The sequence below is a fragment of the Schistocerca nitens genome, chromosome 3 (genome assembly GCF_023898315.1).
Source record: "Schistocerca nitens isolate TAMUIC-IGC-003100 chromosome 3, iqSchNite1.1, whole genome shotgun sequence".
NCBI classification, from domain to species: Eukaryota; Metazoa; Arthropoda; class Insecta; order Orthoptera; family Acrididae; genus Schistocerca; species Schistocerca nitens.
In genome coordinates, this window is record NC_064616.1 from 884032910 (window position 1) to 884059356 (window position 26447).

Sequence of the window (26447 nt, forward strand, 5' to 3'; positions counted from 1 at the left end):
TGTGCTGACACCACGCCCCTCCTATCCGCATCCTCCACTGAGGATGACACGGCGGTCGGATTGTCCCGATAGGCCACTCGTGGCCTGACGACGCCGGCCGGTGTGGCCTTGCGGTTCTAGCGCTTCAGTTTGGAACCGCGTGACCGCTACGGTCGCAGGTTCGAATCCTGCCTCGGGCATGGATGTGTGTGATGTCCTTAGGTTAGTTAGGTTTAATTAGTTCTAAGTTCTAGGCGACTGATGACCTCCGCAGTTAAGTCGCATAGTGCTCAGAGCCTTTTGAGCCTGACGACGGAGTGCTTTTTTAGACTCGACAATGCATCTGGGCCGGCCGAAGTAGCCGAGCGGTTCTAGGCGCTACAGTCTGGAACCGCGCGACCGCTACGGTCGCAGGTTCGAATCCTGCCTCGGGCATGGATGTGTGTGATGTCCGTAGGTTAGTTAGGTTTAAGTAGTTCTACGTTCTACCGAACTGATGACCTCAGATGTTAAGTCCCATAGCGCTCAGAGCCATGTGAACTATTTTTTGAGATGAGATCACGTGAAGCGGTAAGAGAAGTACCCGATGATCAAAAAGTCAGTATAAATTTGAAAACTTAATAAACCACGGAATAGTGTAGATAGAAAGGTAAAAACTGACACACATGCTTGGAATGACATGGGGTTTCATTAGAACAAAAAAAAAGCAAAGTTCACAAAATGTCCGACGGATGGCGCTGGACAGCAAAACTGCTACCGTGACGGGTGAGAAGTACGCCGATATGTTACAGAATCGCATCATCCCCAGCCTGGCTGATAAACACCTGCTGGAACGTACGATGTTTATGCCGGATGGCGCTCCACCCCATATTGCTAGACGCGTGAAAGATCTCTTGCGCGCGTCGTTTGGTGATGATCGTATGCTCAGCTGCCACTTTCGTCATGCTTGGCCTCCCAGATACCCAGACCTCAGTCCGTGCGATTATTGGCTTTGGGGTTACCTGAAGTCGCAAGTGTATCGTGATCGATCGACATCTCTGGGGATGGTGAAAGACAACATCCGACGCCAATGCCTCACCGTAACTCCGGACATGCTTTACAGTGCTGTTCACAACATTATTCCTCGACTACACCTATTGTTGAGGAATGATGGTGGACGTATTGAGCATTTCCTGTAAAGAACATCATCTTTGCTTTGTCTAGCTTTGTCTTACTTTGTTATGCTAATTATTGCTATTCTGAGCAGATGAAGCGCCATATGTCGGATATTTTTTGAAATTTTGTATTTTTTTGGTTCTAATAAAACCCCATGTCATTCCAAACATGGGTGTCAATTTGTACCCCTCTATCTACGTTATTCCGTGATTTATTCAGTTTTCAAATTTATACTGACTTTCTGATCACCCGGTATATGAGCGGAGCAGAGAGGCAAATGGAGAATCATTCTAGCGATGATGAGAGGCGCAAATGCGGAAATCCGACTTTGCCTCAGAGCGAGCGTCTCGGAAGCTGGTCGGCTGTTCGCTTGCTACTGTCATGAGCATCTGTGGAAAGTGGTTGAAGAATGCTGAAACCTCGAGCAGGCGACAAGAAATTGGATGTCCGTATCTCATCACAGAACATAGGGACCGGAGGCTTGCCCGCTCTCTAAAGCAGGATAGGCGGCGATTTGTGGCAGATATGACGAGAAAGTGTAGTGCTGGCACAGACACAAGTGTTTTGGAGCACACCGTTCAGCGCACAGTGTTGAACATGGTGCTCCGCAGCAGAGGACTCCTATGTGTTCCCGTGTTGACACAACAACATCGCCAATTATGATAACACAGGGGACAAGATCATCGAGATGGGACGGCGGATCAATGGAATCGTGTCGTATAGTCGGATGAATCCCGTTTATAGTTAAACCAGGTCGATGGTTGTGTTCAGATACGCCGTCATCTAGGCGAACGGCTGCTCGGTACATGCAGCGCGCCACGGACGCAGGCCGGTGGGAACAGGATCACGTTATGGGGGACATTCACCTGAGCTTCCATTATGACTTTCGGTTGTAATCGAAGGCACCATGACAGCTGTGGACTACGTGAACATTATTACGGACCACCAGTAACGCCAAATGCTTGATATCTTCTTCAACATCGATGGCATCTTCCAGCAGGATAACTGTCCGCGTGACAAGGCCACAATCGTGCTGCAGTGATTTGAGGAGCATGATAGTAATCTCATGTTGATATCTCCGCCATTAAAGTCGGCTTACCTGAATCCGAAGAAACCCAACTAGGACTTTTTCGGTCGCCAGCTCAGCGCCCACAAACCAACCGCTCATAAATTACGGGATGTGTGTGACGTGTGCGTAGGCATCTGGTGCCACAAACCTCTGGAAACCGATTAAATACTTGCTGAATCCATGGCGCGTAGAATCACTGCTGAACTGCGTTCCGAAAGTGGACCAACACGCTTTTAAGTACGTGGTTCAAATGGCTCCAAGCACTATGGGACTTTACATCGGTGGTCATCAGTCGCCTAGACTTAGAACTACTTAAACCTAACTAACCTAAGGACATCACACACATCCATGCCCCAGGCAGGATTCGAACCTGCGACAGTAGCAGTCGCGCGGTTCCAGATCGAAGCGCCTAGGACCGCTCGGCCACAATGACCGGCGTATAGCGAGTCAGTTCGCATTGAAACGTCCTCATGTAATGTAGACCAGATAGTTTGTATCCATGTTTCGCAAATTCAGTTTCCTTTTACCTAAGAATTTATACTTATATTTTCGTTAGTTCTCTCTTCTTTTTTTTTACGATATGCATTTCATGTATTTTATTAATGTTTTTTTTCACTGAATTCTTGCTTCTTCTGTTTTTACGAAGTAAGTTTTATGTAATTGTACAAATGCTTTTCTTCACTGACGCCCTTTCATGTATTTCTATTGTAGAGCCTCAGAGAATGGCGTAACACTGAAACGCGTTAAGCAGTACAAAATCAATAGTATAGTGGCCAGGACTAAACCAGTTTTTGAGTCCATTAAAAATGGCCGCGTCATTTCGCAAAGCATTTATGCATTTTGCTGTTGGAATTGTAATGGGGCTTTGAATAAACATATGAGTGGGATTCGACTCACAGTTCCTTAAGAATTAGCCGGAAGCCAAGTTGTCGAACTCTGTGGCGTTGCTGTTGACGACGAGTATATAAGTTGTTCTGCATCACAACCTGTCTCTAATGATATCGTCGTCGACGAGACGTCAGACATTAATCTCCTTGTTTTTGCTTTATACTTGTCGAAATCCAGACAACGAGCACGCCTGACAATTCCGATCGCATTATCTGACGAAAACACCTAGGCCAGATGACAAAATATTCTGCAAAGTTAAACCCATAACGGTGTCTTTTGTCATACGCTTGAAAAATCACGTAACTGTGCATTTGCTACAATCTGCTATTATTGCAGAGGTAGTGGATGACATTGTAGAGCAGCAAATGAAACTTCAAACATGTCACATGCGGCCCAACTGAACGTTCAGAAGCCCGTCAGCAGCGTTGATTTCGATTGCCTCTTTTGTTAAGGGAGCTGTCGACGTTTTGCGCTAGATGTCACTGCAGTAGCACTGTATGCATGTGCCTTCTACATCTACGTCAATATTACGCAAATCGCTTGATGTGTGGCGGAGGGTATTTCTGCTACCAATAACTGACGCCCCTACCCCGTTTCTCTCGCAAATGGTACGTTGGAGGAGTGACTGTCGGTAAGCCTCTGTATTACCTGTAGAGTTGCAAAACTACCGGAAGCTACCAGAAACGAGCGTAGACTAAGTTAAATTTCCTAGCAGCCTTGGTCTGTTAAGATCATAGCCCCGTTACTTGTACGTTAGCTGTGTTCCTTGCGTATCCGGCGTTACACGATTTCGATCACTTTGTTTGCGTCTTAGCAGATTCCCGTAGAGACCGGAAGCGGTGAACCGTCTAGAAACTGAGTGAGAATATATATAAAGGGCCGCCAAACGTACGGATCATTTGTATTCTACATAGTTATCCTCTTGTCTGTTATTTATAAATAAACAGTATTTATAACATTAATTCAGGTTTTATTAGAAAATTGATTTTCAATGTGGAACAGAGGGTTGTTGCAGCAAAAATATAGAAAGCAATACAGATTTCTCATGTAACGCTAGAAAAGATTATTTCCTCAAAAAGAAGGTAAAATTAAAAAAAAAAACACAGAACAAAAGCCTAGAAAACATCGCCGCAATACTTCGCCGAGCTTGTACAATGATTCTGTTTTTCTTATGACTAACTTTCGCTCTTTAGTAACAGGAAACGCTTGCATTTGGTCGTGATGAAGAACGTTCCATAATATATTAATTATAGGACCTGGAGTGGTCGACTCCATCGTTCTACCGATTTTATTTCCTGACTGCTTCGAAGGACACTTCATTTTAATTTTACTGAAAATATTCAAATGGCCCTGAGCACTATGGGACTTAAGAGCTGATGTCATCAGTCCCCTAGAACTTAGAACTACTGAAACCTAACCAACCTAAGGACATCACACACATTCATGCCCGAGGCATGATTCGAACCTGCGATCGTAGCAGCAGCGCGGTTCCGGACTGAAGCGCCTAGAACCGCTTGGTCACAGCGGCCGGCCTTACAATACTGCGTCGTCCATTTAACCCTGGTCTGGATTTTACATCAATTGATCGTGAACACTCTTGTCCGTTATTTACTACGTCCTTTTTTTTTCTTACTTTGACTGTAAACAGTATTTATTTTTATTTTTGCCCCCATTTTTCTACTCACACGTATACGTGAGAAAGCAGCTCTAAGCTGCGAAACTGGTCGTTTCAATAGAGGATCATTGAACAGTTGTTGCGGTTCTTTTTGTATTAAGATCATTTAATAAGGCTTCGATCTGACAGCGTCAACGGTCTCTGAGATAGCAAAAGTCTGGTTAGATGTGAGTGAGGACTATAATTAAGCAGATGTGACCAATGCGTTGTATATGATACTGAGCGATGCACTCTCTTCTCACTGTAGGTAGAGGAACTTCCTTCCAGCTTAGCGAGGTGAGACATATAGCTGAAAACATTATTCCATTGTAGTAAGATAATTAAATGGACTCCTCGAGAATCCATGGGGTCCGGGGAGCCATTCAGCTCTTCAAATTCACTGTGATTGATGGAGCTGGGTCTGATGTACCCGCATGTACGTCAGCGGCGTCTTACATGTGGTTAACAATATTCCAAGATTTTAAACATGGCTGAAACAGCAACTGTTGAAATTCTTCACGATAAAGGATGACAGCCAAATCAGTTGCAGGATAAAGATTTATTAAACTTCTGGACCAAGGTTTCGGTATATATAAATATACCTTCATCAGAAGTAAACAAAAAAAAATCCTGAACAGGAAGACACTTTTATTAGCAAAACCTCAACATCGGAAATGAGAAACACTAAAGCTTAAGTAACAGTGAAATTAACTGAGCAATACAGGCACAAAATCTTTTAGTTACTTAATAAAATTACATCATACAATGGAGATTAATAAAACAATTGTGCCAAAGGCGTCGTCAATAATTAAGACATCTTCTCCATTTGTACAGGGTCAATGCGAACAGTTTAGCACCAGTACTTCGCCTATGAACTATCGAGACGAGAGTGTGAAAGCACTAGGGCCGATGGTTTCGCCGAGAGAGGGCACTTGTGGTATGTGCCAGACACTCGCGCATATTAAAATCCATGGATACATACATAAGCGCATCAAAATTATTAAAAGTTGTGCTAATTCAATTAACAATATTAATTAAGGACAGATGATCTGGCAACTTACATAAGCAAACTTACGTGCGCTGAGTGTTTCTCAATTTGACTGTGATGAGAAGGTGGGTGCATATTGCGTACTGACTGAGTTATTCAGCCTTTCAAGTGAAAACCAGTCTTCAGTTTTTCTGTCGGTTGACTCATGTATTCACTCGTTCATTCCACTGAAACCATTCTTGAGTGGTTTAGTTGACTGGGGTACTCAGTTATTCTTCTGAGTGGAACCAGTCTGTGTAGTAATTTCATTAGATGAAGTAAAGAAGTGGTATACAATACAATACAAACCGGGTACATATACCCTAGAGGGGTCCCCCTCGCCCCCTCCCCTCCCCCCCAACCCGCACCGCAGCTATAACCGAAGACAATGAATGACATGGGTACGCCAAAGTTAGAATAAGCAATACACATATTTATCATTCTTTTCACCAATTAAAACTGATAAATACATTTCTGTGTATTAAATTGTTCCAGGTGCAGTTACCATATACATAACTAATAAAAGAAAGAGCTCCATCCAGCTCACTGGGAGCACAAAGTTGCGCAAGCCTAAGTGATCTTAGGGGTAAATGAAGAAGAAAGGAATATTGCTAAATTTTGCGACTGTTTGCATTCCGTTTTACTGACAGGGTGTGAGTGACGTCCCTTAATTAATTATAAATAAAAATTAAAAAGTGCCTGACGCCTGCGTCGCACACGCTCCATTTCGGCGTCCTGCAGGGCCGGGGTGGCAGACAGTGGGAGGAGATAGTACGTCCCTGCATACTCCACTCGCCCCGGCAACCGCGCCACCACCTCGCACCGGCTGTTTTCCTGTGCTTGGCCCCAGCAGGGGGCGCGCACCGACTCGCCGCTCCCCACGCGAAGAGGTTGGAAAACATTCATATAACGGACGTAGCCCATAGAGTATGTATATCTATGGAGTGAGCTATGTCTGCTGCACGTGTTCTCAACATCGAACCAGACTAGTCACGTGATGTTGGGACGACGCTGCTTGTCTACATTTTGTGATAACAGCGAAACTTCAATATTAGACTTATTCGTTTTATATATCGTTTTTTTTCACTTTTCTACTCGTTATAGTAACAGCTGTGGTGAAATACTGGCGTTGCTACGGATGTAAAGAGAAGTATGTCAAAGGAGGACCAGTTAGTTACTTTTCATAGTACAACTAATGTCATATTGATATGAGGAACTTTGTATGTCGAAAAATATCTGGATACGGATGTATAAAGTCTTGTATTGCAGAGATAACTGCTGTGATTTTATGGTCATATGTTTGTGAGACAAGTGCTAAATAAAGTTGTGAGTACCGGGCGTGAGTCGTGCTTCGGTAGCTCAGTTGGTAGAGCACTTGCCCGCGAAAGGCAAAGGTCCCGAGTTCGAGTCTCGGTCGGGCACACAGTTTTAATCTGCCAGGAAGTTTCATATCAGCGCACACTCCGCTGCAGAGTGAAAATCTCATTCTGAAGTGCTAAATAAATTTGCAAGTGTGTTTAAGTAAAGTTAAAGACAGCTATACATATTGATGCTATGTTTATACGCAGATGACATATGTACATGACAGTCTGATTAATTTCCTTCAATTTATGCAGGGGTTCTCAAACTCTTGTGTGCATCTTAAAATACGTATTTCTGCATCAGACAGTTTCCCATACAGTGTCATTTTAACATGATTAAACCAACATATTCGAAAATATTAATCAGAGCAAGAGCAAACACTATATATATTGTTGTCTGTCATTTCTTTTAATACTCCAAAATTTGTCCATTGATCTCTTTATTCTTTACTTTTTTATTTTATTTATTTTCCTTTTTGTGTGTAGCGTATGGTTCTACTTTTCCAATGAGATGAAAAATGTAATAGATATTTTACTTGTCTATGAAGCAGAATGTAAGTAAAGAAAAATTGAAATAATAATGGACAAGCAGATGGTGAAATTGCTTTCAATATTTTCTGTAACAGTTTCATGGTTCCAAATGCGTTGTTCTTTCATGACACTTCGACATCGTTTACAGTGTGATTGTAACGTAATTAATTAGAACAGAGATTCTATAATGTGAATAAGTGCAATAGAAAACGTAAAAAAATTATTGTTGGCTGTCACTTCTTATCCCGTTACCGAAAAAACGTAAATAAAATGAAATCGGAGCTATGATACTGTGGCAAAAAGCACAATACCGCTGCTCTTCACATCTTTAAGCCAACTTCATCAATTCCTGGTGTGAAATTGTTAAGATCTCTGTAAAATGCGAATACAAAGTTTCACGGTACTGCTGAATGTGAGCTATCTGTAGCAGCGAAGTAATAACAATTAACATGCACTAAGCGCTAAACCGGTTAAAACGCACCGTTGCAGAATCACGGCACTTGAGCTGCAGGAGATGTTACGGAGAGTGTTCTCGTTCTGCGCAGCCAAATGCTCATTCCACAGATATTAAACTCTTTGACGTAGCCGACAGAAAATTGTGACAATTGGTTGCTCCAAATTAAGTTAAACCACTCAAACCTGGAGAGGGACGAGGCCGTAGACTAATTTTATTCGGTTGTCATTAAACTGAAAAAAAAAAAAAACAACTGAACGAAAAAAAAAAACGAATGTCCAATTGCTTGTTGAAAATATTCGGTTGTACGATCTCTAAGCGTCGACTCATTAAATCGATTAGAATGATCTTCACGTTTCTTTGCAACCGCACTGGATCTTCTGAAATCGTGTTTTGATTTTGTTTCTCATTGATTAAGTGACGTCATTATTTGCGCAGCTTCTATGTTTTGATACGTCCTCTGTATACATGCGAGACCGTTTTCCCCTTACTTTCTAATAGATACCGCAGCTTGACCTTGACATTTTCTTTGGTAACGCAAATTAACAGGCGTCAGCTTGGTAACCTTGTTCTTGTAACACTACGCAATAGGAAAGGCGTGCCTGTGTCGAACTGATGTAAATTACTGCGTGATACAGTATCTGACATTCTCCTTTATACTAAACAAATGCTCTCCCACTCTCTCTCTGTGTGTGTGTGTGTGTGTGTGTGTGTGTGTGTGTGTTTCGTGCGCGCGTACGCTGACTGCACAGCGAATTTTATGTTTCTAACTGCTTGTGACAATCTTATTCTCTACGAATTACGAGTAACTTACATTGCAAAGGTCACACAGATAATGTTGTGGAGAAAGCAAACCAAAGACTACGATTTATTGGCAGAATGCTGAGAAAATGCAAAAGGTCTACTAAAGAGAGCTACACCACTCTTGTTCGCTATCTTGGGAGTGACGGAGGACATCAAAAAAGTTCAAAGAAGGGCAGCTCGTTTTGTATTATTTGAAATAGAGGACAGAGTGCTACGGACATGACACGTGAATTGGGATGGCAATCCTTAAAACAAAGGCGTTTTTGCGTGCGGCAGGATCTCCCCGTGAAATACCAATCACCAACTTCTTCTCAGATTGTGAAAATATTCAGTTGGCGCCCATCTACATAAGGAGAAATGATTATCACGATAAAAATAAGACAAATGAGAGTTCGCACAGAAACGTTTAAGTGCTCGTTTTTCCCGCGCGCCGTTTGAGAGGGAACGGTAGAGAAATAGCTTGAAGGTGGTTCAATGATGCCTCCTCAAGGTACTTTGTTGTGAATTGCAGACTAATCATGTAGAATTTAGATGAAGGGGACTGGTTCGTTAACACAAGGAGAAATCTTGAAAAATTGGTCAGTTAGCTCAACAGTGTAAGTCAAAGAATAAGAGTTGTAAGCCCACGTAATGCTCAACACCTTTGATGAGATATTTTGGGAGCTATTTGTTATATGAATCATAGTTTTTGGTCGAACACTTTTTAGCTGAATTGTATTTTGTGTAGCAAGTGAAATAAATCGTGTTAATTATTTATGTACAGCATATATGCACATATCTCGTAATAAAATCAAAGTAGAAGCTTCATATTTTTTTTCTGGAAATTCCTTTCACTATTAAGCTTAAAGTAGAGTTTTAAAAATGATGTTGCTGTCATAAATAAGGGTTCAAAATTTTTTTAATAATGAGCGTCGATAATTTTAGTAATTAACTCTGTATTTTCTTAAAAAGGTCTTTAATTTTCAAACTTAAGTCATAAAAATCGTCTGCTTTTTATTTGAGGGGGGACGTATGCGAAGCTGCAATACTTGGAAGATAACCTAGAACACCTTAAGTTTTCAAGGCAATGTGACTAAATTTGGCACAGTTGTTGAGGAATGTTATATGGATACATACATAAGTTTTCATGCTTATTGATGTTATGTGATTTTATTTATAAACAATTATCATTTTTCAAGAGAGTGAGTACAAATATTCGTCTTTTTAAAAATCTGTCAGAACGAAATTCATGATTTTTGTGCAAAGTTAGATATACCGTTTTTACAAATATCTGTGGAACAGAATATTTATATCTTCTTTCCCTAGATTTTTACAGCTCTCCTAATTTCTTTGAAAAAAAAATATACCCAGTCTTAGGGCCATTCTCTTACAGAAATGTCTCACTATTGCAGTAAATGAAACTTCCTTCCACAGAATGTTTCACTACAGTAGTAGCTAATTGCCTGCTAAATTTAAGTACTATAATGTCAGTGATTTGTGTGGAAACGGTACACAGAGTTGCCAAAATGTAAGTTATGAGAAACCTGAAACAAAGATTTGACAGTGTTTCTTTTAGGCCTCATCTTATCTGTGTGAACTAATGCAAACCATATGCATTGTCCTCTTCCTCCTCAAGCAGTCTTTTCTTTGCATGCCCGCATAGGTTAACCTGATTTTCAATAATAATAATAATGCTAAACTGCATCAAATCTCCTGTTATCGATTTCCTTCAATATCGACAGTGTGAAAGCTTCTAGTTCAAGTACTAGTCTCTGTGGAGTCCATAGTCTGCCAATATTAGCACAGATAAAAACTAATCAAGAATCATACGCTGCAACTTCATCGACAGTTTCGGAAACAAATGCTATCCTGGAGGAATGGTTTTCCTATCAGAGGGTTTTAATTTTCATTATGATTTTGAATTTTTGCATTCACACACTTTTGTATAAGTTCTGGATCAGATAAACACTGAAATATTCACCACATTGCATAAAATTAGAAGAAAACACCGCAGGAATAAATATGAGGAAATACAGAACAACAAAGGACGTGGTCTCGTGCAAGCTTTTGTTAGTTAATATTTTTGTCACTCTTAGAAGTGGAATTGGAATGTGAAATTTCAATACCATGTAGTAAATGAAGATCCAATAAAGGTTTTCACAATTTTTGTAGCTTTCTTCGTAAGTCCCCCCTTAAGTACGTTTTACGACAGTATACAAAATTTCAGTCCTCTGTCCCTAGTAGTTTTTAACCAGCGTGTACCAAAACATCAAAAAATGAACTTCTGGGAAATTAAAGTTAAAATTTAAAGCTTTTCTCTCTACCTGCTCTGCGTAACACTTGCGTCCCACGTCCATAGTCCTCTAGTTTCTGGTGTTGTCCCCTCGCCTTTATTTTGCAGAGTTCTTATTCTTGCTTTCTGGTGGCTTCCAACAGTGATTTCTCTGCTTGGAAGAGTCTCCTGCCGCATATGACGATTAAAATTCTTTGCATATTTAGTGCACTAGGCAGTCCCATCAGTTCCATAACCTTAACCTTGACGCTTCATCACTGAAACATTGCAGAGTATCCAGCATACCTGTTTTCAAAGTATGAAGTCCTACCAGAGCAATTTTTAGTGTACATTCCAATACAGAGTTGTTAAAACTCTCACTTCGGTTTTGTGTCCTAACATGTAATTACTTCTTTCACTAGGCATGGCCTGCAGCTCAATAGGAATAGGAATAGGAATGGGAAGGGGAGGATGGCAAAGCTTGTAGGTGGCAGTTAGTCGGTGGTGGTGGGATCACTCATGGAAAAATTCCTGTAGTAGTTGGTGTTAGAGTTGCACCTATTTTAGATTGAAGTCAGCTGATAGGTATACCTGCTTAAAGGAAGTCTCTCTAACTAAGGACTCACCTTCAGAGGATGTCATGTTTCCAAGTAGAGAAGGAATTAGCACATTTCATCAAAATATAAGAGATATTAAAGTTAGTGAACTGCTTACAGATATTGACTCTGAAATTATAGATATGTCGGAGCACCACTTAAATAATTTGACAATTCAGAGGCTTCCTTTACCAGGATACAGATTAGCTGGCTGTTTTTCAAGGAGTTCCTTGCGTGGTGGGGGAGTGGCTATGTACATAAAAGACAGTATTCTATTTGAGTGCATAGACGTATCTTGGCGCTGTGCTGAACAGATATTTGAAAGCTGTGCAGGGGCAGTTGAATTTAGCGAATTTTACTAACAGAATGCCCTACAAGTGAATCAAGACCCATCTCTAACTTCAGCAGAAATGCACTGAAGTTCTGCAGCGCTATGCACTTCTTGTGTTTTTCGCAACCCACTTTTATGCACACCACTGTATTCTGTGTACAAAAACAAACAGAATACAGTGGTGTGCATCAAAGTGTGTTGTGAAAAACATAAGAAATGCATAGTGCTACAGAACAAATAAAAATTAGACCAAAATTATCAGTGGCTAACGCAGAAAAACAACGATGTGCTAGCAGACGGCATTTTCCGATGTAAGCGAGAAATCAATCGAAAATCACCACCGCCGGCCGCGGTGGTCTCGCGGTTCTAGGCGCTCAGTCAGGAACCGTGCGACTGCTACGGTCGCAGGTTCGAATCCTGCCTCGGGCATGGATGTGTGTGATGTCCTTAGGTTAGTTAGGTTTAAGTAGTTCTCAGTTCTAGGGGACTGATGACCACAGCAGTTGAGTCCCATAGTGCTCAGAGCCATTTGAACCATTTTTGAAAATCACCACCACTCATGATCCTTTACCTCAATAAAGCGAAACGCGTCTGGTGAAAAGACTTAAAAATTTTTGTAGTTGCAACGACAGAACAAAAATACCATCAAGGATTTTAATTTTTTGTGTTTTGACATAGTTTGAAATATCTTGTCCTATATTTTTAGTGGAAGGTGGATATTTTTCGTTACTGCTGGGTATATGTTTCCTATCCACGAACGCTGTTTATTTCACACATACCTCAATACCGCGAGGGATAGCAATTCGGTTATAGCACTGACAATAAAAGTGTAATATTGTTAAGACACACGAGAATTACCTATTAACCGACACGGGTTGCTGTGGGTCCGGTAAGTGTGGCAGTAAATCCGTGTTTATATCTAACAAGTAGACGACAAACTAGGTACAATGCGATGTTGTCAAAAGTGGAGCGCTGGCACAGGCTATCGGATGAACTGAGTGCCAGTTTTCCTCAAGAGCATAACAGAAGGCTTAAGTTATTACCCCGATCCGAATTAATGGCCACTGTAACAATGTGACAATGTGATCTGTGACAGTGAAATTTTCTTCTGACGACTCAGTTACGGATGATGGAGATGATTATTCCCTACGTACCATCTGATATTTCTGCATAGTTAGCTTCATTGTCCTTCAGAGCCCACACCGAACAATTTGTGACAGTGTTTTCTTCACCACTGCAAGTCCCCCCTCCTCCATCCCACCTTTTCCTTTATTACCAAACCGCCGACTCGTTCAAGTCTCAGTATGTGCTCCATCATCTGATCTCTTCTTTTATTGCCATGAATTTCGTTTTTGCTCAGTGCGATTCAGTACCTCTCATATGTTACTGGATGTGGTTGTCCAATCTTCGGCATTCTTCTGTAGTACCGCATTTCAAAACATTCTGTTCTCTTTCTGTTTGCACTGTTCATCGTTCACGTTTCAGTTCCGTATCAGGCTACACCCCAGACAAATACTTTCAGGAAACACTAGATAGTAATTCCTGGTAAACTCTCTTCCCCTAGCAATACTTTCGAAACATTTTAAACATGTTACAAAACTTCACAGTAATTTTCACAAGTTGCGTAAATTTCAGTTTGTGAAAGTGGCCTTCGAGGAGCAAGTTCAAAACTATTACAGCACGTAATGATCTTAGCAGGTAAGGTAAGTTTACAAAGAGTAAATATTTTATGCTCATCCTTTCTTGGGGGTAAGAATAGAAGACTATGACGTCATCGTCTAGTACGTCCCATGAACTATGCTCCATTTGAATGAAACAAATAGCTGTTTATTTCTCGATATTTATTCTTCAAGTTTTTTGTATAGTATCCTCACAAAGCCTTACAAACTAATATCAGTTACATTGCTGACTTCTGAGCATGACAAAATATAATCTTTACATGTGCTAACCAGAATTTACTGAAAATGCCGCTGGACTTAAGGGAACTGACTGCAGAGTAATCACAATAACATCTGAGAACCAGTTGGCTCGCTTTTCGCGTATTTATAATTTCTCTGTTTGCGCCAGAAGCCTCTCGAAGATTGCAGTCTCTTAATTACAATAGTTTCATAGTGTATTTAAATAAAAGTACATATTTTCTTGGGAAGAAAACTTAAGTTTTCAAATTAATTGCAATTTTTGATTAGAAAATCTGGATTAAAAGCCACATACTTCCGAACGTACGAGTTTTTTTGACAGAACAAAATTTTTGCTTGCAAGCAGATAAGAATTTTCAAATTTGGTGTGTGACAATGTCCAAAGATTTTATCCTGATGCGTAGTTGTGACACACGACTGCTTGCTGACGCAACTACATACATTTGAAGATGACCCAGGAAGATCGAAACTAGTCATACATTTAAAAAATGTGCAACTGGAACTGAAAAATGAGATGCGAGTATAATAGGACTACTTCAGATAACATTTTACTTTGTAAATGTTACGTAATACGATCAGCTAATCTTGTAATTTTAGATTATATTTGTTCCATTAAATTGTTTTTAATAAAGCTGTTTATGTAATGCCAATCGGGAAGTTGAAAAAACTGTCGAATAATAAATTTCTACTTAATACTGTTTAAATTAAGATTTTCCACAAAATCGTTAAACACCAAGTGCCTAATGATATATTTAACAGAATGTCCGAAAAAAGAAACCCATTACTAACTTCAGAGACATTTACTATTGTTCCCTTTTAGTGTGTTTGTTTATTTCATAATTAATAATAGGATGACGAACTTTGCTCAAAAAATAAATACTGTGTATGCGTATTAATGACTGAAAGGAATGCTCACATTAATTGCTGACATCTTTAGATATAGTTTTTACTGTCGGGTGGTTATAATTAAAGTGCAGTTATTCACAGAAGTCCAATGTGGGCCGTAATTATCGTATAGCAGTGGAACTTCGTAGATATTCTAATGCGTTATTGTGGAAACAAATTAAGTTGCAAAACAGTTAGTTCCAATTTCGGTCACCAGGTGCAAAACTGGCGCTGTAGTTGCAAGAAGGACGTACAGAAATGTTCCCATATGTAATGGATTAGGAACGGGATGTGGGCAGAAAAGGTCAAACAAGTGAGAAAGTCATAATGTTCATTCCTATTATTAATATCCGCTAACACAATTTGTTCAGTAAGAAGACCAGGGACGTCGAGGAGATACTGTACAGAGCAAGATTGGCACCTGGTGGCCAAAATAGGAACTATCTTTTTTCCAGCGCAAATCATTTCCTTATTAACGCATTAAAAGATATACCAAGTTCCACTACCAGACGATAATTAAAGCTCACACTGGACCTCCGTGAGTAGCTGAACTTTAATTACAACCACTCGGTATATCTGTCCAAATGTATCACGTAATTCTACTATCAACGTGTACCTAAAGATACGCACGAAACCCAGTATGGAACACTTCGTAATTGAAATATAGTATTTCTCCTGATGCCTCACAACCTTCATGAATATAACAGTTAATGACGCTACAAATGTGACGAAACATGTTTGAGCATTAAAAAGTATAGTTGCTTGTTTGTAGACGGACGTGAATTGCCGTAAGAAAACAAATGTAGTTCATACTGTATCATTTGGCAATTACGTTTCTTGGCGTTGCAGAAGCGACAGTGAGAGACGGCGAAAATGTTGCGGCTGAAGCTGAGCGACTCAGCGCGGATGCTGAAGAACATGGTGATGCTGGGCGTGTCGTTCATGGTGCACTTCACGGCGGTGCTGGGCGCGACGCACCTGCAGAGTTCGATCAACAAGGCGGGCGGCGTGGGCACGGCCGCGCTTGCCGCGCAGTACGCCGCGCTCGTCGCTTCCAGCCTCTTCCTCTCTGTCTTCCTCATACGGTGCGTCTGCTTCTCTCTCATTCGCCTTAACAGCATTTGAGTCCTTATGTACACTGACGAGCCAGAACATTACGACCACTGCCCACCGCGACGTTGGATGACGACTGCTGCCGTTGCGGGCACGCGGCACAGTAACAAAATTACACTACTGGACATTAAAATTACTACACCAAGAAGAAATGCAGATGATAAACGGGTATTAATTGGACAAATATATTATACTACAACTGACATGTGATTACATTTTCACGCAATTTGGGTGCATAGATCCTGAGAAATCAGTACCCAGAACAACCACCTCTGGCCGTAATAACGGCCTTGATACGCCTGGGCATTGAGTCAAACAGAGCTTGGATGGCGTGTACAGGTACAGCTGCCAATGCAGCTTCAACACGATACCACAGTTCATCAAGAGTAGTGACTGGCGTATTGTGACTAGCCAGTTGCTCGTCCACCATTGACCAGACGTTTTCAATTGGTGAGAAATCTGGAGAATTTGCTGGCCAGGGCAGCAGTCGAACATTTTCTGTCTCCAGAAAGGCCCGTACGGGACCTGCAACATGCGGTTGTGCATTATCCTGCTGAAATGTAGGGTTTCGCAGGGATCGAATGAAGGGTAGAGCCGCAGGTCGTAACACATCTGAAATGTAACGCCCACTGTTCAAAGTGTCGTCAGTGCGAATAAGAGGTGACCGAGACGTGTAACCAATGGAACCCCATACCATCGCAGGCGCTCCTGTTGTGATGCAGCATCAAGGGTAACCGCAGCCGTGGTCTCCGAGATGAGAGTCCATGCTGCTGCAAACGTCGTCGAACTGTTCGTGCAGATGGTTGTTGTCTTGCAAACGTCCTCATCTGTTGACTCAGGGATCGAGACGTGGCTGCACGATCCGTTACAGCCATGCGGATAAGATGCCTGTCATCTCGACTGCTAGTGATACGAGGCCGTTGGGATCCAGCACGGTGTTCCGTATTACCCTCCTGTACCCACCGATTCCATATTGGATCAGTCATTGGATCTCGACCAACGCGAGCGGCAATGTCGCGATACGATAAACGGCAATCGCGATAGGCTACAATCCGACCTTTATCAAAGTCGGAAACGTGATGGTACGCATATCTCCTCCTTACACGAGGCATCACAACAACGTTTCACCAGGCAACGCCGGTCAACTGCTGTTTGTGTATGAGAAATCGGTTGGAAACTTTCCTCATGTCAGCACGTTGTAGGTGTCTCCACCGGCGCCAACCTTGTGCGAATGCTCTGAAAAGCTAATCCATTTGCGTATCACAGCATCTTCTTCCTGTCGGTTAAATTTCGCGTCTGTAGCACGTCATCTTCGTAGTGTAGCAATTTTAATGGCGAGTAGTGTATGTAAGCGGAGCAGACACGGACGAGTCATCGCCCTACCGAAGATTTTGGCTGGAAATGGTGAAATCCACTGAGATAAGCGACTTCGTCAAATGGCAGATTATTATTATGCACAGCGTGTGAACGAGTATCTCGAAAACGGCGAAGCGTCAAATGTTGACGTGCTACTGTCATGAGCATCTAGACAGTGAAATGGCTCTGAGCACTATGGGACTCAACATCTTTGGTCATCAGTCCCCTAAAACTTAGAACTACTTAAACCTAAGGCCATCACACAACACCCAGTCATCACGAGGCAGAGAAAATCCCTGACCCCGCCGGGAATCGAACCCGGGAACTAGACAGTGAAACTTCCACTATACGCTAAATGGTTGGACATCCACAACTCTTCACAGAACGTGGGTTTCGGAGGCTTGTCTTTCTGTAAAGTAGGAGAGATGGTGATCTGTGGCATCTCTGCTGAAAGAGCACAATGCTGATGCACGTGCAAGTGCTTCGGAGCATACATGTTGACGTTGGACCTCCGCAGCAGATCACCATTACGTGCTCACATGCTGACCCAACGACACCATCAATAAAGATTGCAGTGGGCACGGGACCATCGGGATTCGGTCGTCGGTGAATGGAAACGTGTCGGCTCTTCGGCTGCTAAAATTGATCGATGGTCGATTCCAGAAACGCCGTCATCGAGGCATCGAGGTGAACGTTGGCTCGAAACGTGCAGCCTTCCACGGACGCAGACTGGTGGGAACACTGTTATGCTATGGGAGACGTTCTTCTACTCTTGCATGGATCTGTGGCCGTAATCGAAGACACACTGACAGCTGCGAACCACCTGCATCCCTGACGGCGATGTCATCTTTCAGCAGTATAATTGTCCGTGTCTCGGAGTCAGAATCGTGCTAAAGTGGTTTGAGGACCATTATAGTGATCTCACGTTAATATTTCGCCGACCAAATTCTCGTGATGTAAATTCGTAAATCCTATGGAACCCACCTGCGGCCGCTGCCGGGCGCCATCACCGTGTACGCTATTCAGCTGCCCGTTATTTACGGAAATTACATGACCTGTGAGTAGACATGTAATGATACATACCTTCACTAAGCTACCAACAAACTGTCGGATTCATGATACGCAGAATCAGTGATGTATTTCGTTGCAAACACAGACAAACAAGCTATTAAGCAGGTGGTCATAATGTGTCGGCTCACCAGTGTAAATTGAAGGTGGAGGCCGGCCGCTGTGGCCGTGCGGTTCTAGGCGCTGCAGTCCGGGACCGCGGGACTGCTACGGTCGCAGGTTCGAATCCTGCCTCGGGCATGGATGTGTGTGATGTCCTTAGGTTAGTTAGGTTTAAGTAGTTCTAAATTCTAGGGGACTGATGACCACAGATGTTAAGTCCCATAGTGCTCAGAGCCATTTGAACCATTTGGTCCTCGTGTCCCCTGGGGGGACTTTTTGATCTGGCCTGCGTATTTGAGAGTTGCAGACCTTGGAAAAGCCACTGGACAAATACAAAGCAAAATAAAACTCCCAAACCTTCATATGCGTAGGGTTACACTAACTTCAGAAGGAGCAGATGAAAAGATGTATTCCATAATGTGCGACTGGGAAAGGCCATGTGCAAACAGTTGAACTGTAATTTGAGCATTAGACCTACTATCATCAGGGGAAAGACGAGATTCCTTATGTTAGTCGTTCACAGAGTTTTTTCAGTATGGGTTTACGAAAAAGAAAAAACTGAATTCAAGAAGAAGCAACTTAGATAATATTTATGGAGTGTGGGAATTGAAAAATAAAGGGAGACGCAATTATCACGGAATGCTCAAGTGACGCATTACTGGAGGGAAGGCTTAACCTGGAAATGGATCCCTGAGAAGAGAAAAACAAGGTAAACCTAGGAAAAGATGGACGGAGGGAATAACAGCTGCTCGGCAAGAGGCAGCTTACAGGAGAAGCGATGGCAAAATAAGAAGGGGCTTAAGGTGCGACAGATGGCGTTTGATGCCGTAAAGATGGTCGCCTCATAGCTAGATAACGTAGCTGCACAGCAGAATGCTAGATAAACTGCAAGGAAGTCTAATTATTTTAAAAGCAATTTTCATTAGGATAATAAACAGCTATGAATTTTTCCTCGCAATATTTAACCCGAGGCACAAATGAGTTGAAAGGGAGGATTAATCAGTTTAATGGAAGTGAATGTCATACTATTTTAGTTGGGAGAGAGAAAGAGAGACAGACAGAGAGAGAGAGAGAGAGAGAGAGAGAGAGAAAGAGAGATTGTCTGTGTGTGGGCGGGCGCGTGGGCGCACACGTGCGCCCGCCTTCATGGATGTTTGATGCAACTAAGAAACACACAGTGTAGCAATCTGTAATACTTTTCATACACTTCAGAGTAATACTAGCTGGCAAACGCAGTATTGCCCGGGTATCCTTTTTGCCAATTTTCTATCAGAAACAAAAAAATTAAACTGTTTGTAATGAAGTATCGAAAAAATTTCATTTTCATGAAAACACCTTTGTGGCTATAAAACAGTCGTAGAAGCAAATACGTATAATGTATGAGTATAAAATCCAAATACCATGATCCCGCCCAGTGTCTGTACGCTGGGCGCAGCTTCGCGTGTCTACAACGCGGTTTTGTAAATGTGTCTATGGCAACGCCTCTTTATAGCTCTATAGATGGCTGTCGTTTTCGCCTACAGACGTTTGCGCTACGCAGTTGAAAGCTGTCAAAAGCGCTGCCAGATGTCAGGGATTTCCGTAAATTGACTCACTTATCATCACTTTTTTGGAGTGATTATCACATCCACAAGAAAACCTAAATCGGGCAAGGTAGAATAATCTTTTTACCCATTCGCCAAGTGTGCAAGTTAGGTGGGTCGACAACATATTCCTGTCATGTGACGCACATGCCGTCATCAGTGTCGTAAAGAATATATCAGACGTGTTTTCCTGTGGAGGAATCGGCTGACCTATGACCTTGCGATCAAATGTTTTCGGTTCCTATTGGAGAGGCACGTCCTTTCGTCTACTAATCGCACGGTTTTGCGGCGCGGTCGCAAAACACAGACACTAAACTTATTACAGTGAACAGAGACGTCAATGAATGAACGGACAGATCGTAACTTTGCGAAAATAAAGAAAGTAAAATTTTCACTCGAGGGAGGATTCAGGAGTTGCTCACTCTAACCACGAGACCACGGCGCTCATCAGCTAACATTGTCCTTGATATTGCCTATCTTGCACATGGACTACTCAGTTTGTATATTTTGCTTATTTTTTCATAGTTCCACACAACTTCTTCCTGTTTTCTCGATTGATCTGTGTTCAGTCTTTCAAGGCCTATCCACGGTGTCAATTTATAACTAAATCTGAGGGGGGTGCGATGGGGAAGTTCCCTTGTAAGTTCTACAAACAGAAAAGCACCACTGTGTACTTAGTTCTCAATTTACGCAATTGGGAAATCTTTTTTCAGTTACTCCGCTGAGCCGTGAGATGATAATCGTTGAGACTTTCAGTAGCGCTGTCGGAATAGCAACAACGGTATCATGTCGTCATGTAGAGCTACTCTTTACCACTCATGGATCGTAGAGATATATCTGTTAAAGCGGCCACAGAAATACTCCCTGTCTTCCCAATTTTTTTGTTGAAGAGTCGCCTAACCATTACCCGTATTAAAGTGAGTGTCTGAGTTCTCCTTAACTGGTTATGTTTTTAGAGTCTGCCTTACTCTTCAACCCCGCTTTGCAGTATTTATTCCACCACGCTGGTACTGTGTACATCGGAGCGTGGGATGCGATTTTTCCGGAGGTGATAATGTAGCCACGCTCCGAACGAAATTAATGACATTACCGCTACCGTCCGACCAAGATCTTCAAGCTTTTAAATAAATTATCCTCTTACTTGTTCTCGCTTCATACTTCAAGTAGTCTATTAACAAGGTGCTAACAAACTGGCGTACATGACGACCTATTATGGATGAGAATCTCAACTGGGGATAAACGTTGTCATCGCGTGAAGGAAGACCACCACTTTCGTCTTTATTCAAAGATCACGATACATATTTCCACAGAATGTAAGTAACGCTTTCTCCAGAATCTCCAATATTGAACGTAATCAGTCACTGCAACAGTATAGAAACTCTACACTTTTTGGACTAACCACAAATTCTTGCGTGCATTACGTATGCAAAATTCACCCACTTGACTATATCAGTGCCCCATACATCTACTTTGGATGGTTGCTACCAGACACGGTACGTGATTACCACATGCTACGTCCACTTCATCGGTCGCTCAATGTGCACATCCCTCAATATCTCGCATCACACACAAAACTGATATCCTCTCAGTATAATCACAATACAATCTCTCACATAACTACTAACCTGACTTTATCCGCCTGTAAAATCAAAATTCAGTCTCTGACTCGGTAGCTGCTGTTCCTCTGGAAGAAGACGCCCTGCACTCTGCGCAAAATTCAAAACTTTGTTGCATTTAAGAAAACACCAAAGCACGTACTTCTTTGATTCTTAGAATTTTCATCACAAGCATTAACATAATGAACATTTTAGGTCCAAATTATACTGAGGACCGAACATACAGATTAAGAGCAAATTACGAAACTGAAAAGTACAGCAATATGTATTTAGTTATAAAAACGTAGGGTTAAATCTATTTGCATATTAAAAGAATGAAACCAGATGGGTTATATAGGCAGGCTGTGGAATACTACGAAAGTTGCAGTAAAGCCAAAACTGAAACAATACAATGAATCGTTGCAATAGAAGAAAACCTAAAGGAAGTAGATATCACACAACTTGATACAACAGACAACAATTTTAAGGCATCAAACTCATGATCGGACACTTGGCCTGACAGGAAAACCTAAGAAAGCTGAAACAACTTGGTCTATCTACTGGAAAAGAATGACAGTAATATGGTCACAAATAAAAACCGATACTAAGCTCTAAAACGTCATTTGTTATACATCGCGTGTCCCGATAGGGCCTAAATGGTGATTAATAATAATAACACTAATAATAATAGCCGCTAATCTCTATGAAGCAAAAACTCATTTCATGCACCAGTTACGCTTTTTTTCAAGTCAGGTTATTATTCATGGTTAGCTCTAAAAGTCTGTAGTTGTCACTGTTTGTACTGCGAGAACTACATTGCAGCAGAAGCGATTCAGGAGAAGTACTGACTGGACAATTTTTGTTTCACTTTAAGTGAAAATTTTCTTTAATTTTTTGGATTGCACTTAGAAAGAGATTTCCTGCATATTGTGAGAGCCTGTTCTCAATTTGGAGGTTAATTCAGGATTATGTAGAGATTGGTTAATACTTTTTGGTAGGAAAATGTGGTACTCTGAAGGAGCAAGAAAGCTTTTGGCTTTTCTGATCAACTGGTTGCGTTCTTGTAACTTCTTAAGGGCCAGTTTGAAAACCACGAGTTGTGATTATCTCTATACTGTTCATACCACATCATTCATACCTGATATAACAGTAGCTTGGAAGTAGCTGAGTGACGACAACATGTAAGTTATACTTACAATAATTAAACATACAAAATATTTATATACATCAAGAAAAGCACCAGTCTATGGACTGAATCCTGGGGAATACTCAGAGCACACTTTTTTCATGAGGACTTCTCTAATGCACAGATGACTATTTGAGAAACTCCGTTGTTTAGATACTAAAAATAAGATACCGAAATCGGCGACAGTAAACCCATTGCTTAAATCAAGCATCTTTCCATGGCTCATTTGGGATAGTCAGACAATTTAATTAATCCAGTTGCTGCTGCAAAATTTGTCGGACTTCTGCTATCTTTCTTCACGCGTTTCTGTATTCAGCATCCATATATCAGTCATCATATGTAGTTGATGGAACAATTTAAAAAGTAGCAATTGGCTGCAAACATAAAACATTCGTTATCTGCCCAGTTATACAAAGTATCAGTTAACCCTTTAATATGTAATGAGGTCAAGGAAATATATTCTACGTTGACGCTCTGTACTTAGGTGAAAATGTATCTATATTACGATTTGAAATTCCGGACGCCTCCATTATAGACCTGCATCACCTTGTGGACTCACTTCCTAACCGAATCCAGGAGATTATCAAGTACAGGGGCGGAATTACACGGTACTAAATGATGCTTGTAATGATTCTTCTAGGGATGACTAATTTTTTGTCATGTGACCTTACGGGCTGAATGCTATTATCCGGATCCGTGGTGGGAGGCGATTCTAATGCCACTTCTCAACTCACTGAAGAACAGGTTATCTCCAGATAACTGTATAGGGAAGACCGTACAGAGGATGATAAGTCGACTTTTCGGAATTCTGCTCTTCTCCAGTCTCACGAAAGGTGTAGAGCAACTTCAGCAGCTTAAGAGCTTATAGGATTCGGCTGGTACAACTGGTTTGAAATCCACTACAGGAAAAGCTGTTTGTGTGCATTTTAATAGTTCGGGTCAATCTTTTACCTTCCCAGAACCCCAGCTGCGGAGCACCATCTTGGGTTTTAATACCTCAGTGCAATTCTTGAGACACATTTTTGAGCACATGTTAACATAGTTACTTCCATGATCTACAACGTATGTATCCGAAGTCTCTAAACATTTTAAAATGTCTTTATAGTAAGAATTGGAGAACAGATCAGACCAGTCTGCTCACACTCTTTAGAACTGCACGCGGCTTGACAACGGCAGTATATTGTATAGTTTGGCTAGGCCTTCCTATTTAAAGATATAGGATGCTGTCAACCATGCAGGCATTAGACACTCCTAGCCTCTGTGCAGAGGCCGGTCGGAGTGGCCCAGCGGTTCTAGGCGCTTCAGTCTGGAATCGCGAGACCGCTACGGTCGCAGGTTCGAATCCTGCCTCGGGCATGGATGTGTGTGATGTCCTTAGGTTAGTTAGGATTAAGTAGTTCTAACTTCTATGGGGACTGATGACCTCAGATGTTAAGTCCCATAGTGCTCAGAACCATTTGAGCCATTTGAACCTCTGCACAGAGGCTGGTGAGCCGCCTCTTACCATTCGGCGAGATCTGCTCATGGTGCGACATGTACAAAAAGTGAAGTCCATCTTCAACTAGGCTGTTGTCGGTATTGGAGCTGAACAACCCATACGACGAAGGCTTACCAGTTGCCGGGCTACTACGCTTTCTTCAGTATGTGCGAAGGACTATTTCGACCAACCTGGTGTAGCACACATACTAACTCTTGAACAGGGATGGAGAAAATACACTCCCCAGAGGTTGACGAGACTACTTTTAATTTAGACATGACAGTGTACAAGCAGCTCACCACTCCGCCTATAGTTTTAAAAAGGATTTTCTTTTTTGTGTGTTGTCTCATTGTCTCTGTATGCTTGTGCCAAGGGAGCAAGGGGAAGATGTTGTTTGGTGTCCAGTATCCTCTTTCTGTGACACAAACTGCACACATATATTAACTGGGTTCTTTATTCCTAACAAGGAAACCTCCCCATCGCACCCCCCTCAGATTTAGTTATAAGTTTGCACAGTGGATAGGCCTTGAAACACTGAACACAGATCAATCGAGAAAACAGGAAGAAGTTGTGTGGAACTATGAAAAAAATAAGCAAAATATACAAACTGAGTAGTCCATGCGCAATATATGCATCATCATGGAGAATGTGAGCTCAGGAGCGCCGTGGGACCGTGGTTAGCGTGGACAGCTGAGGAACGAGAGGTCCTGGTTCAAATCTTCCCTTGAGTGAAAATTTTAATTTTTTATTTTTGCAAAGTTATGGTCTGTGCGTTCGTTCATTGACGTCTCTATTCACTGAAATAATTTTAGTGTCTGTGTTTTGCGACCGCACCGCAAAACCGTGCGATTAGTAGACGAAAGGACGTGCCTCTCCAATGGGAACCGAAAACATTTGATCGCAAGGTCATACGTCAACCGATTCCTCCACAGGAAAACACGTCTGATATATTCTATACGACACTGGTGACGGCATGTGCGTCACATGACGGGAATATGTTGTCGACCCACCTAAATTGTACACTTGGCGAATGGGTAAAAAGATTATTCTACCTTGCCCGATTTAGGTTTTCTTGTGTATGTGATAATCGCTCCCAAAAAAGTGATGAAAACATAAGAGTTTGTCACATAAGCTGGAACAAATGAATGCAACAGTTTCACAGTCACACAGTTTTCCCTGTGCTCTTGCGAGGTGCCGGGGCTAGTAGTGTATTTATCACTAAATTCTACTAGAATCCACATGTGTAAATCATGCTCTAAGCCCCCCCTATTCTAACTCCGACTTTTGCTGTTGCACAAGGATAAAACAAATACGCGAACTGACTCTAATCAACCCTGCTAGTGGAGTAGAAGAGAGTTTGGCACCTGCAATAATTTAATTTGATAAATAAGTTAAATAAACAAAGGTTTCATTAGCATAGTGAGGAATGATAGGGTTGCTCTATTGATTAACAGAAAGAAAGTTCTGTCCAAAATAACAATATGATTTATTAAGATTAAACGCAGAATAGTAAAAGAGACACAGGAAATATAAAACATCAAATTGGCTAAAATTGGAGATTCATACAAACACAGTAAAGGTGAAGTTGTCCCTAACTTAGATCGTGAGGTTTAAGACGAAGTGGTATGTGGAGCCAATTCCTTTCCACTCAAATCTCAAGAGAGACACACAGCTAACCCAATAGTAATTGCTGCTACTCGAAACTGAACAAAGTTAGAAAAGGATGAACAGGCGCGCTCTGCTGAGCTCTGATTATCACCTAGGAAAATCCCTATCTGCCGGTGCTGCGGACGTACATTACCAACAGTCTTCTTATCTCCCAGAACACGATCTGGCGTACCGCAGGCGAGGGCTGGTTGCTCCGACGTGCTCGACCGAAAGGCGACTGCCGACTACCTAGAGCACCCGCACAGGCCGAACACCGAACATTCCCGCCCCCACGACAGTGGCCGTGGTTACGTTCCAATCAGCAACTCGAAAACCGGCGGAAATTCCACTCCATTGCCGGAGCACTACCATTCCACCAATGGAGATTCTTGGCGCCAATTTCTGTGCTGATTTTGCAG

At 41.9% G+C, this 26447-nt stretch overlaps 1 protein-coding gene across 5 annotated transcripts in view; it reads left to right on the top strand.

Annotated features, from left to right (window-relative positions):
* Window positions 1-26447, top strand: part of LOC126249805 (UNC93-like protein) — a 448375-nt gene that overhangs the window by 261925 nt on the left and 160003 nt on the right. For 4 of the 5 annotated variants that reach the window (XM_049951499.1, XM_049951502.1, XM_049951501.1 and 1 more), the window contains exon 2: window positions 15751-15986. The exons of the other annotated variant lie outside the window; for it this stretch is intronic. In XM_049951499.1, coding sequence (XP_049807456.1) covers window positions 15775-15986 — 212 coding nt within the window. In that variant the 5' untranslated portion in view covers window positions 15751-15774. The remainder of the gene's footprint in view (window positions 1-15750; window positions 15987-26447) is intronic. 5 annotated transcript variants of the gene reach the window in all.